The 13,057-nt window shown below is 47.0% G+C and overlaps 1 protein-coding gene and 1 pseudogene across 3 annotated transcripts in view; one reads left to right on the top strand and one right to left on the bottom strand.

The window, feature by feature from the left end:
* Nucleotides 1–224: 224 nt before the first annotated feature.
* LOC147023178 (uncharacterized) lies at nucleotides 225–2,094 on the bottom strand (annotated as a pseudogene). Its single transcript, XR_015060536.1, has 2 exons — nucleotides 1,137–2,094; nucleotides 225–1,028 (listed from the first exon to the last, which is right to left on the bottom strand). The product of XR_015060536.1 is annotated as an uncharacterized LOC147023178 (transcript).
* Nucleotides 2,095–12,277: 10,183 nt separating this feature from the next.
* Nucleotides 12,278–13,057, top strand: part of LOC147023179 (ubiquitin-conjugating enzyme E2 variant 2-like) — a 34,570-nt gene continuing 33,790 nt past the window's right edge. The window contains exon 1 of one of the 2 annotated variants that reach the window (XM_085888344.1): nucleotides 12,278–12,432. In XM_085888344.1, coding sequence (XP_085744470.1) covers nucleotides 12,417–12,432 — 16 coding nt within the window. In that variant the 5' untranslated portion in view covers nucleotides 12,278–12,416. The remainder of the gene's footprint in view (nucleotides 12,433–13,057) is intronic. The other variant, XM_085888345.1, reaches the window with a different exon arrangement.

Raw genomic sequence — 13,057 nt, forward strand, 5'->3', positions numbered from 1 at the left:
GTGATATATTCCGTCGTGGTGGTTGATGAAAAATCAGTTGTGGGAATGTCTGCATCAGTAGGGATTTCATGCGATCATTCCTGGAAAGGATAAAATATAAATTCACATCATGACTTACAACTTTACACTTTGCAGTAAAATGGTAGCATGAGCAAGCACACAGACTCAAACTACACTCACCTCATATTTGACAATATGACACTGACGTGGATTTTTTAACCCACCTTGTTGTGATCGTTGTCCTCCTGAAGGATTCTAACTGGTCGATTGTGGAATCCTATTTGACTTCAGACAGAGTTTAACGTTTGTCCGATTTGATTATAAAATCCTACAAAAAACCCTATCGACACTGATAAAACTGATGTCCACACAAGTCCTTCCTTGTGAAACAATTTATTTTCTAATTATACACCATACACTTCTCACCCTTGTACGATGAACTTAAGAATCCCCATTTGATTGCAATATTATTTGGTTCTATTTCATTTATTCTTACTTTAATTAACAGTTAGACCAACCCGATTCAATTCACTTCTGCATTACATCAGAGAGTTTTATTCTAACTTGGTACTTGGTCAGTTCCAAGGAGTACGAGCCACTGAGAAACTATACTTCCTCACGTGATCGTACTGAGAACAATGTGCCTTTCAAAATATTTATACTTCCATGAGAGAGAGGTTGGGGGATATTCACCCAGACTGTAGACGTGTCCTTTAGACGAAAAGCCACTTCGTACATTTTCTAAGCAAAGGTTCATTTATCAGCTCGGTCACTCTGCTCCAGAACAACACATTTCTTATCATTTAGGGCAAAAGTCTTTTGGCCAGAAATGACAGCCAATTCAACTTGCAGCATAAAAGTTACATTTCTGAAACTCCATTTATTACAATTTAAAATACATTAATATAAATTTTTCCCCCACATGATGTTTTTTTCACCATTTTTGTGAATGTATCCACAAGTTTTGTCAGTCTGAATACTTCTCCATTGTTGATGATTCTTGTCTGTAAGCTTCTGCATATAAGGTGCTGCGAGAAAAGTAAAAGTGATTCATCTGTCAGTTTGAATAAATAAGGTCCCACAGGAAGAAATGAGAAGGAATTATTTCGCACAACTGATGTGATATGTAGTCATACCTTTCACTTCGAGATGTACCGACTGCTGGCCCTCTGTCCTTGCTGAGAAATCTTGTGTATTGTACAAAACATAATTTATGGTAACTGACTTCTGCAGCAACACAACCAGATCTCCTCGTGTGGACCAATACACTTTCATCTTTTTTCAGCTTGGCAGCTTCAGTCATAGGTCCTGAAATATAATTTGAGGACTTAAGATGTGGGAAGAATATTAATTATTCTTAAACAAAGCCAGAATAGCAAATCAAAATGATCAAATTTGATTTAGCTCATAACAAATAGCAAGGTACGTACCTGCTGTGAGTGTTTCAGCTTTAACTAGTTTATCACGCTTTGGCCCGTGGACTCGGTTAAGAGAACGTGACTCTTTCAAGCAAATGATGCAAATACGTGGGAGGATATGGCCTTGTGAAGAGATTGGCAACGCCGATCTTGATCGCAGACTCTTCTTTGGTGATGACAGCACACCAGGTTTTTGAACAGAAGCATCCACTGCAGATACTTCAGTAGCTCCCTCAAAAGCGTGCAAGCATCGTTTCTTACTCGCAAGCCGTCTCTTTTTATCGGTGAACCGTCTGTAGCACGTCGGATGGTAACCAGCACTCGGTGGAATATTGGTGAAGCCAATGCCAGCATGGCTGTGATAACGCGACCGGGCGATGTCACCACGTTCCCTGGGTAAATCTAGCCATTCTCCCAAGCACTCGTGATATTTACCCCATCTAACCTCAGTAAATGGACATACATTCTGTTCTTGTACCGATGACAGATGCAAAACACACCATAAAGGCGACTTCTCCTGGGATTGTGCTCAGGACATCACTAAGTAAAGGCCGACGTGGAAGCTGCCATGACAGTACAAGTAGTACCCGTGTTTACAAAAATACGGCTGCTGATTGGTTGCAGCTGATATCGCTACGCCAGCTGGGCGACTTCTCAGCCAACGTACGCAGTTAATCGCCGATTACACTTTGAAAAATAGTGCGTGTAACTTCTAATTAATGCTCAGACTTGGGCGTTGTTCACATGGAGAACTTTTTACACGTTACAGCAAATATCATTTAGACCAAATTGTGAGTGAAAATAAGTCGTACCCTTTTCACGGAACGATAGCGGCGGACAGCCCACGGCCTATGTCCATGTCTCCAATCGACTTCTAAATTCTACCTTAAATTTCCCCTAACTGATTTTACCAGGCCCCATGGAGGACTGCTCATATCCCATGAGGCCAGTCTATCTAACGCTAAACCCTTCCCCTAACTAATGCTCCTTTGCCCCCAACGAGGATGCTCGCTACATCCTGGCCGGGTTCGTGCACTTGTGGCAAGGCTCGACGAGCTTTGCGTCTCCAGGGCGGCGGTTTACAGTGCATTCGTCCCTTTTGTTTGGCCGATACATGAGGCCGTAACGTCGCCCCGTTAATTACCTCACATGCTCGCTTTCGGGCCATCCACCATGTGAGCACCGTGCTTTACACACCTGCCCTTCGTGCTGCGAGATCCTCGCTGACGCCACTGGCACACGGCCCGCTCCGCGAGGTCTGCCACGCACGCACACGGCCCGCTCCGCGAGGCCTGCCACGCACGCACACGGGTCCGGCTGTGTCGTCCCCGGGACTCGCTCCGCGCGTCCTGCGAACCCCACTCGCGGCGCGCAGTACGTCGAGCCCCGTACATGTGCTCACATGGGGCCATACTCTTGCCAAATTTACTCGATCCCTCAATCTGCTTACATTTTAGCCATCCGCGCTCTGATCTTGTACCGGGCGCCCATCGTTTCAACGCCGGCTTCCCCTCACGCAGTCGTCCGCGCTTGGGCTGTTCGCAAAACATGGAACGGATCTCGCACGCAGCGTCCCGCGGAGCCGGCGCGGTTTCCGAAATAACCCCGTCCGTTACACGACTCTCCTGTCTGGGTCGGTCCGTGTCCCATTTCCTCACATGCACTCACACATGCCATGTCATTTGCACTACTCACACTCCGGCACAATCACTCTGGGGGCTTGTGTTAACCCACGAGATCCCAGGCATTCTATCCCCCCAAAGCTCGGCATGCGCTCTTTCGCGCCGTGCCACCGCTCTACCTCGTACGGCCTTACCGGACTCACCTCGTCACGGTCTGCCTCGAGGGAGCATACCGTCTCCCCTTGTTCCTGCAGGAGGTTAACCTGACCCTCGCACTGGGTCCCAAACAAAACATGTGGTGAATTGAAGGACGTGACGCGTGATCACATGTCGCGCGGCTCGCACAAGGGATAGATAAAGCCAAGATTCCGCGCGGTCGGGGGGATTGTCCCTGGGGCATTGTCATATACGGCGGCGGTCCACTTGGTGCTCGTTGAATGGTGAGAATTGAGAGTATACCGGACTCCGTGCTTATGCTGATTTATTTTGCGGTGATCTATTGCACATGTATACATTGCTACATATGTACTCCTAGCTGCACCTGTATCCCCTGATGTGCCCGCAGAAGCGGCTTCAATCAATTGGAATAAAGCCTACACTCTGAAGGTTTTTCTCTCGCTTTCATTTCAATTTATTCCATTTGATTCCCTCGGCTCTCTCAACCAACAATGGACAAGATCTACAAACCAGAGAGGTTCGACGCAGACCCAAACGCGACTGACTCGGAAATGAAATGGTCCCATTGGTTCCGTTCCTTCTCACACTATCTGACCATCATTGAAGAGGGAGCCGACAAATTGGCCGCCCTTGTGAATCATGTCTCGCCCAGTGTATTCAGACTCTTCTCGGAGTGTGACACCTACGATGCAGCGATCGACGTGCTGCAGGCGCTCTACGTGAAGCGCAAGAACGAGGTGTACATACGACATCTTCTCAACACACGCAAGCAAGCAGCTGGGGAGACAATCGATCAGTTCCTGCAAGCTCTGAGGCAGTTGGGAAAAGACTGCAGTTTCCGGGCCGTAACCGCCGAGGAACACCGAGATGAAGCGACCAGAGAAGCGTTCATCCAAGGGCTCAGGTCAGCCCCCATACGGCAACGCTTACTGGAGAAAGCGCAACCCACTCTTGAAAAGGTAGCCGACCAGGCTCGAGCAATGGATACGGCTCAGCAGCAATCTGAGTCATATGGGACACCGATGCTGCTAATGAACGCCGCTACGGTGGAAACTCAAGGAACCCCTCAGGGCACCCCTGACACTGAGGATGGAGATAAACCTGAGGAATCGGATACCCAGACCTCGTCAAACTCATCAGCCACTACTTCTGTTGGTAAATGCTTCTTTTGTGGGTATAAAAGACACTCCCGCAACAAATGCCCCGCCAGGGATGCCACATGCATGAATTGTGACAAGAAAGGGCATTATGCTAGGGTATGCAAATCTACTCTAAGGAGAAATAAACCCACTTCTGCGGCTCTCTACTCACAAAATAAACTAACTGCAGCCTTACCGGGGAATCTATCCAAGGCTATCATCAACGTACGAATTAACGGGCATATGGCTGAGGCTCTGATTGATATCGGTAGCTCTAAAAGTTTCGTCAACAGCTCACTAGCGAAGGGCAGGAAATGGAAGATCCACCCGACAGACAATACGGTATGCATGGCCTCCACATCACTACAGTCCCGCGTACGAGGGTACTGCAATGTTGAATTGGACGTAAAAGGCTACACGCATCGGGATGTAAGGGTACTGGTGCTTCGTGATTTATGCGCAGACGTAATTCTGGGTCATAATGTCCTCAAGCAGCACACGAGCGTCGAAATACCCTTTGGAGGAAGCAAACCTCATCTAATTCTAAATGCTCTGACCACCGCAGAGGTATCGTCCCCCCTGCTGTTTGCTAACTTGTCGCCGGACTGTAAACCGATAGCGATCAAATCGCGACGATATACCACTGCCGATATGAACTTCATCACTTCTGAGACCAAGCGATTACTGGAAGAAGGTATTATAGAACCGAGCGATTCGCCATGGCACGCACAGGTGTTGGTCACCGCCAATCAGAACCATAAGAAACGAATGGTTGTCGATTACTCCCAAACGGTCAATCGTTTCACCCAACTCGATGCCTACCCTTTGCCGCGCATAGACGAGATGGTCGAACGCGTGGCCAATTATAAAATATTCAGCACCATCGATTTGCGAAGCGCCTATCATCAAATTCCCATCCGAGAGGAAGACAAACCTTACACCGCGTTCCAGGCAGGTAGACGCCTCTACCAATTCAAGAGGATTCCGTTCGGTGTCAAGAATGGAGTAGCTTGCTTCCAACGAGTTATGGACGACATCATCTCAGATGAAAACCTCAAAGACACTTTTGTTTACGTGGACAATGTCACGGTGTGCGGTAAGGATCGGGGGGAACATGATATGAATCTGGACAGATTCTTGAGCATTGCCAGAAAATATAATCTGACCCTCAACTACGAGAAATGCGTATTCTCGGCAAGGTCAATTGATCTCGGCTACACAATAGCCGACGGCACGATTAAGCCCGATCCTGAACGATTGCGCCCACTTCGTGAGCTACCCCCACCTCAGGACCTGCAGACAATGCGCCGGGTGATAGGCATGTTCGCTTACTACGCGAGATGGATCCCCCAATACTCTGAGAAAATACATCCCCTAGTGCATTGCAAAAACTTCCCACCAGATGCCGCTGTTGTAAAAGCTTTCCACAGCCTCAAAGATGATATCGGTAATTCCGTGGTATTATCGATCGACAGCTCGGTGCCCTTCGTGGTGGAAACGGATGCTTCCGATCACGCGATAGCCGCGACGCTCAATCAGTCCGGACGACCCGTCGCGTTCTTCTCGAGAACTCTCTCTGGAAGCGAGCAGAGACACTCAGCAATAGAGAAGGAAGCGTACGCTATTGTCGAAGCCCTACGTAAATGGAGACACTATTTACTGGGAAACCACTTCACACTCGTCACGGACCAGCGATCCGTTGCATTCATGTTTGATGGGAAAAATAACGGGAAAATTAAGAATGAAAAAATTATGAGATGGCGGATAGACCTAGCTTGCTATAGTTACGACATTGTTTACCGGCCCGGGAGGGAAAACCCTGCTGCAGATACCTTCTCTAGGGTCTACTGTTCGGCGACAATCAGTCGGGCTTTGCAAGACCTCCATGTGTCTCTGTGCCACCCGGGGGTAACCAGAATGGCACATTTCGTGCGCAGACAAAACCTTCCCTATTCTATCGAAGATATTAAACAAATGAATCCTTCCTGCCCTGTTTGTGCTGAACTAAAACCCAGATTCTATGGTGCGGCATCTGGCAGGTTGATCAAGGCCACTTCTCCCTTCGAGAGACTAAATATCGACTTCAAAGGGCCCCTGCCGACCGAGACAGACAACAGATACATATTCACTGTTGTTGATGAATACTCAAGGTTCCCTTTCGCATTTCCGTGCTCGGATATGACCTCGGGCACTGTCGTGAAATGTCTGTCTGACCTCTTCGCTATGTTTGGGAAACCTTCGTACATACATTCAGACAGAGGGCCGTGTTTCATGTCGGCCGGGCTAAAACATTTCCTATTAGAGCACGGCATAGCAACTAGTCGAGCGACGGGTTACAACCCACAGGGTAATGGGCAGGTGGAACGGTATCATGGAATCATTTGGAAAGCCGTAACTCTGGCGCTGAAATCGAGAGGACTGGGGCCCGAGCAGTGGGAGGTTACCCTTCTCGACGCTCTGAATTCCATACGCTCTGTACGTCCACCAATGCAACTCCTCACGAACGAATGTTTACTCATCAGTGACGTTATGTTGACGGCCAAACGGTGCCCAACTGGCTAACCTATCCCGGAACAGTGTTCATGAAACGCCCGGTACGACAAAGCAAGTATGAACCCATGGTGGAGGAGGTCGAACTCATCGATGCTAATCCAGAGTATCCTCATGTCAGACTCCCTGATGGCAGGGAGACCACTGTGTCGGTTTGCCATTTGGCTCCCTCAGGTACTCCTCCCGCAGGTACACCACCATCTGGCACACCTCCCTCTGACATTCCCTCCCCAGGTGTTCCCCCCCCCCCACAGGAACTCCACCCGGGAACGGTGGCAACGGAGCTGCCGCGTTCCACCCGAGAGCGATCGAGGAGTCATCCCCGGCACGAGTCGAGGCTCACCAAGAGGATCGGAAGCCTCCCTCAAGTGAAACCGCCATTTACTCCCGGAGAGGTCGACGGATAAAACCCCCTCGCCGACTCGATCTGTAAATGGGGATTATTGGCATCCTCGATGCTCATGCTCCTATATGCTCATTATATCATATATCGATGCTCATTACCATGCTCCTACAACTCAAAATAATCCTCACTGCTTGGCATGTATGCTTCTGTAGTTTAAATAGTTCGCGCTGCTTGAAATGTATACTCCTATAGCGCTGAAGTAATCATGGTGCGTTAGTTGGGCCTCTAGTTACATTTTAAAGACGGGGAGAATGTGGTGAATTGAAGGTCGTGACGTGTGATCACATGTCGCGCGGCTCGAGCACGGAATGGATAAAGCCAAGTCTCCGCACGGTCGGGGGGATTGTCCCTGGGGCATTGTCATTTACGGCGGCGGTTCACTTGGTGCTCGTTGAATGGTGAGAATTGAGAGTATACCGGAATCCGTGCTTATGCTGATTTATTTTGCGGTGATCAACTGCACGTGTATACATTGCTGCATATGTACTCCTTGCTGCACCTGTATCCCCTGATGTGCCCGTAGAAGCGGCTTCAATCAAGTGGAATAAAGCCTACACTCTGAAGGTTCTTCTCTCGCTTTCATTTCACACAAGCTCAATCTCAATGTCCCTTACCATTTCTATTTGTGTGTGCTCCTCTTTAATTTTGTGCAATTCGTTCACCTCCTTTAATTTCTGCGTTTTTTACCTCCTTTAATTCCTGCGTCTTTTATTATGCTCAATTCCCGGCGCTTCGTCTTTACCTGTCCGAGTTTACAGGTTTCTATCGTCACCTCGACCTTGCCCGTCGTCCTCGCGGTCCGAACAGCCTCCACACTCTCTTTCAACTCGGTCATTTCTTCACGCACAGTACTGAACTTATCTGCCATTTTCCGATCCATGTTTTGCATTTCGCCCTTTACCTTTGCCAGCTCCGCCTTCATTTCCTCCTGACCCGCCTTCAGTGTTTGCATATTCCGATCCATGTGTTTCTCCATGTTTTGCAGATTCCCATTCATTTGTGTTTGTAAGTTTATTCCCATGTTTTGCATTTCCCCCTTCATTTGGTTTCCCCCCCAGGTCCATGCGTTCCACCATTCGTTTCATTATCTCCATAATCTGGTCCGTGCCCGATGGCTTTGGCGAAGCCGACCTGCTGTGATCGGGTGTTTGCGAGGGATTGCGAGGTCCTCTGGGGGGGGGGAGGGGAATTTGATGCAGGGGGTGCCCAAGCATTGTTGCTGTCGCAGTTGCCCCCAATGTTACCTCTGGGTATGGCTGCAGGGAAAGATCTCCCTCAAAACTGTCGTCCTGAGCCACGGATTCCTTCAACAGTGTTTCACAACCCACCTGAACCAGCTCGACTTGGTCCGCCATGGTCCGTACCGAGAATTAAATAAAATTTGGATCTTGCTCTTCATTTCGGAGGGAAAGGGGGTGGGGGTGGGGGGGTTGCTAAGCACATCCCTGGTCAGAATCCTGTAAATTTCTCTATGGGGGATCCGTATCCTACACTCCTGACACCAAACTGTTGCGAGCCAGGGGTCTGGTGGAGAACGACCACAAGGTGGGGGAAACTACATCGATTCTCACCAGACTCCCCAGAATTGTAGGCCGTAGCTCACGGATAATTCCGTGACGTGGTGGGTCGCTTCACCGACTGTGGACGCCAATACCTCAACTGCGTGGTGCAGGGTCCTCCTGTCTAGAATCAAGTTACCTAATTAACCACGCGGTTTCGACTACCAGGGAACCACGCCCTTGGTACTCCTTGTCCGAACCGGATCACTCTACCAACTCCCTTTCTGGATCGGATGTAGTCGAGCGGCACTGCCAAGGATGTACCGGCTATATAGAATGGATTGTTGGGAATAAAGACCTGGCTAAACTCAGATTTGGACCATGCTGAACCAATGGAGGAAAAGACAGACGAGCTGGGAACATTTCTACAATAAGCGGGGAAAAGCATGTGGCACGTAAAAAGGTATATTCGGTATGTAATGCAGGGGAAAGATGAGAGAGGTGTGGTGCGGCAATTTTACAAGCAACTTACAAAAGCAGACACAGTGCAGACTTGACGCGAGATTAATAAAAGCAACAATCACAACAATAAAAATCTTATACAGGCTTATCTAACGGACAGGCGCCAACACACTCAGATACACACTGAGACAAAATAAACCCAATGAAAAGAAAAGGGACCTTTGCAGCGAGGGAGGGAGGGAGTTGAGGTCACAGTTTTTGGTACCTGAGTGTTTTGAGGGAGAGGGATGCTCCGTGGTGTGGTACCCGACAAAAGTTGTGTGGTTTGTCCACCGCCGCACGTGTGGTAATCGTGTCTGGTGGAATCCAAAGAGACAACAGATGATCAGTAGGCAGGACCAGATTAGAGGTTTGGTCGAGGCCGTGTGGGCGAGGACCAGTACAGCAGGCGGGCGGTCGAGGCGAGACGTCGGCAGAGCCAGGCAGCAGGAACACTGTCACAACAATTCTCTTCAACCTCTCCACTTTGCAATTCTAACTCAACGACCAAACAACTCCAAATTCTAACTCGACCTCTCCAACGACCCGCAAAATCAACCCGACACGACTCTGAGGATTGCTCCGTACTTTATAGATCACGGAGCTCGGGGAGGAGCCATGACGAAAACGACGTCATCGTCCGATCCGAGCATCTCAATTGGACCGGGCCTTCATGTGGTCCGCCTTTCTGGGCGAGGTTTCGGCCAGACGCTAGTTCGGCCCGCCCATCGAACCATTTGCATCGGGTGCAAAATGAACGTGATTCACCGCCCACGTCTGGTTTGGAGTAGAGTAGTAGACGGTGGAATACTCAAAGCGCTGGTCTACTCCATGGTGCACGTTGCGATTTTTCCTCAGAAGCGATCGTTGGGGAGGGCACCGTGCGTGGGTTGTCGTGGATTTTGCCAAAGAAATGAAATAGAGTGGGGATAAAAATAAATAGCTCCGCAAAGCGGGCGTAACCCCTCAGCCCATACATTGTAAAAGGAAGCAGCGATATCACGATGATGCAGTCAGTTAGAGCACGTTGGACGTCATATCGAAAATCAATCAGACTTTAACATGGCTACCGTGGCGGCCAGTGAAAATCGCAGCGCGCCCATTTTCAAAAGGAACCTTCCTCTACTCAACCCCAACACACACACTGCAAAAATGGATTTAATCGGACAAGGCGTTCTCCTTGAAATTGACGGAAACCAAAAGTTGACAGACGCCCGGACAACAACGACTGTGACGACAATACCTCTTAACCAATTCGGCCTGAGGGGTAATAAAAGGGAAAAATAATTTAATAACCTAACTAAAGCCCATCCCAACGCACCCCTGTGTCTTCCCACTACACAAGGAAGGGATCTAACTACAGATAGATTAATGGAATAACTGACTTGGGACAACGGTATGTTGTTTGCATACGGTTCCGAGAACCGTAACAATGTATATATATATATATATATATATATATATATATATATATATATATATATATATATATATATATATATATATATATATATATATATATATATATATATATATATATATATATATACGGTTCTCGGAATCGTACAAAACACACACACACACACATACACATACATATACATATACACACACATACACATACATATACATATAGATACACATACATACACATTACACATATACATATATATATATATATATATATATATATATATATATATATATATATATATATATATATATATATATATATATATATATATATATATATACATTGTTACGGTTCTCGGAATCGTATAAAACACACACACACACATATACATATACACACACATACACATACATATACATATACACACACATACATACACATTACACATATACATATACACACACACACACACACACACACACACACACACACACACACACACACACACACATATACATATACACACACATACACATACATATACATATACACACACACACACACACACACACACACACACACACATATACATATACACACACATACACATACATATACATATACACACACATACATACACATTACACATATACATATACACACACACACACACACACACACACACACACACACACACACACACACACACACACACACACACATATACATATACACACACATACACATACATATACATATACATATACACACACATACATACACATTACACATATACATATACACACACACACACACACATATACACACACACACACATACATACACACACACACACACACACACATATACATATACACACACATACATACACATTACACATATACATATACATATACACACACACACACACACATTACACACACACATACACACACACACACACACACACACACACATATACATACACACACACACACACACACACACACATACATACACACACACACACACACACACACACACACACATATACATATACACACACACACACACACACACATACACACATACACACATACACACACACACACATACACACACACACACACACACACACACTCACACACACACACACACACACACACACACACATACACACATACACACACACACACACACACACACACACATACACACACACACACACACACACACACACACACACATACACACATACACACACACACACACACACACACACACACACACACACACACACACACACTCTCTTCTTTATTCTATATAAATTGCAGCAACGGAACATTTTATTTTCTTCCTTGATTATGAACTGTTTCCGTCAGATTTTGTTCTTGGTTCCTTGAGCGAGATGATTTTATATTATTAACGGGTCTCAGCGCTCTTGCGGAAGTTTCGTGCCGGATGTTCGGCCGGAAGTGTTTTATTCATTCCTGAAAATCTCCCGTGTGACGATGGTTTGCAAGTGTATTACATTATGATATGAATTGCTCCGTAGCAAAGCGAATTTATTTCCTGTGCTGTTGAGCTCCCGTCAATGAAAAAAACAGCAAATGATTGCCCGAGCACGATGAGAGAACGAGAATAGAAAGGGGGCGGAGCCTCGGAGCCGGAAGTAGTATTGCCGATTAAGATGGCGGCCCAAAGCGGTATGGTGGTGATTCGGCTTCTTCTCTTATTCCGATCTTACCCATTTTCTTCACTTCCGTTCGATTCACTTTTTCTTTCAGTCCTTACTGCTCGTACGGCCGTTAGTTTTAGCTGACGATGCTTTGAGGTCTTGTTTGGGATGGGCAATGAATATAATCGTCGCTATGGCGGAGCTAATGGGGCGAGGCCCTTGGTTTCATTCGTATGTTGTGGAGGCGGGGGGGGGGTGTGCTGCGAGTCTCGTTTGTGATAACCACTTAAGGATATGAAGAGTTTGGATACTGATTGACGAAAGGAGTCGTGGCTTGAAATGTCGATGTGGTGAGAACGTGGTGGTGTAATGTTTGTGGTGGAAGAGAGTCGGTGGATCGTGTCATCGAGATCTGGGGTTCAAACCGTTCGAGGACCACAGGCGGGCCTTGCGTGCGTTTTAATGTAAGATAATAATAAAACTTTATTGTTCCGTCTCCTCGTGAAACTGAACATAACGGATTGGTAATGAGGAAAGCTGTTGGAAATGATTGCTCGGCTCTGGCATTATTTTTGTTGTGTAACGTTGGCAAGTCTCAAACAAAAGGTCTGTTCATTTGTCTTGATAGTGAAACGCACGTACACACACACACA

Source organism: Eptatretus burgeri, chromosome 7, assembly GCF_056783735.1.
Source record: "Eptatretus burgeri isolate ZD-2024b chromosome 7, Ebu_testis_v1, whole genome shotgun sequence".
Lineage (NCBI taxonomy): Eukaryota > Metazoa > Chordata > Myxini > Myxiniformes > Myxinidae > Eptatretus > Eptatretus burgeri.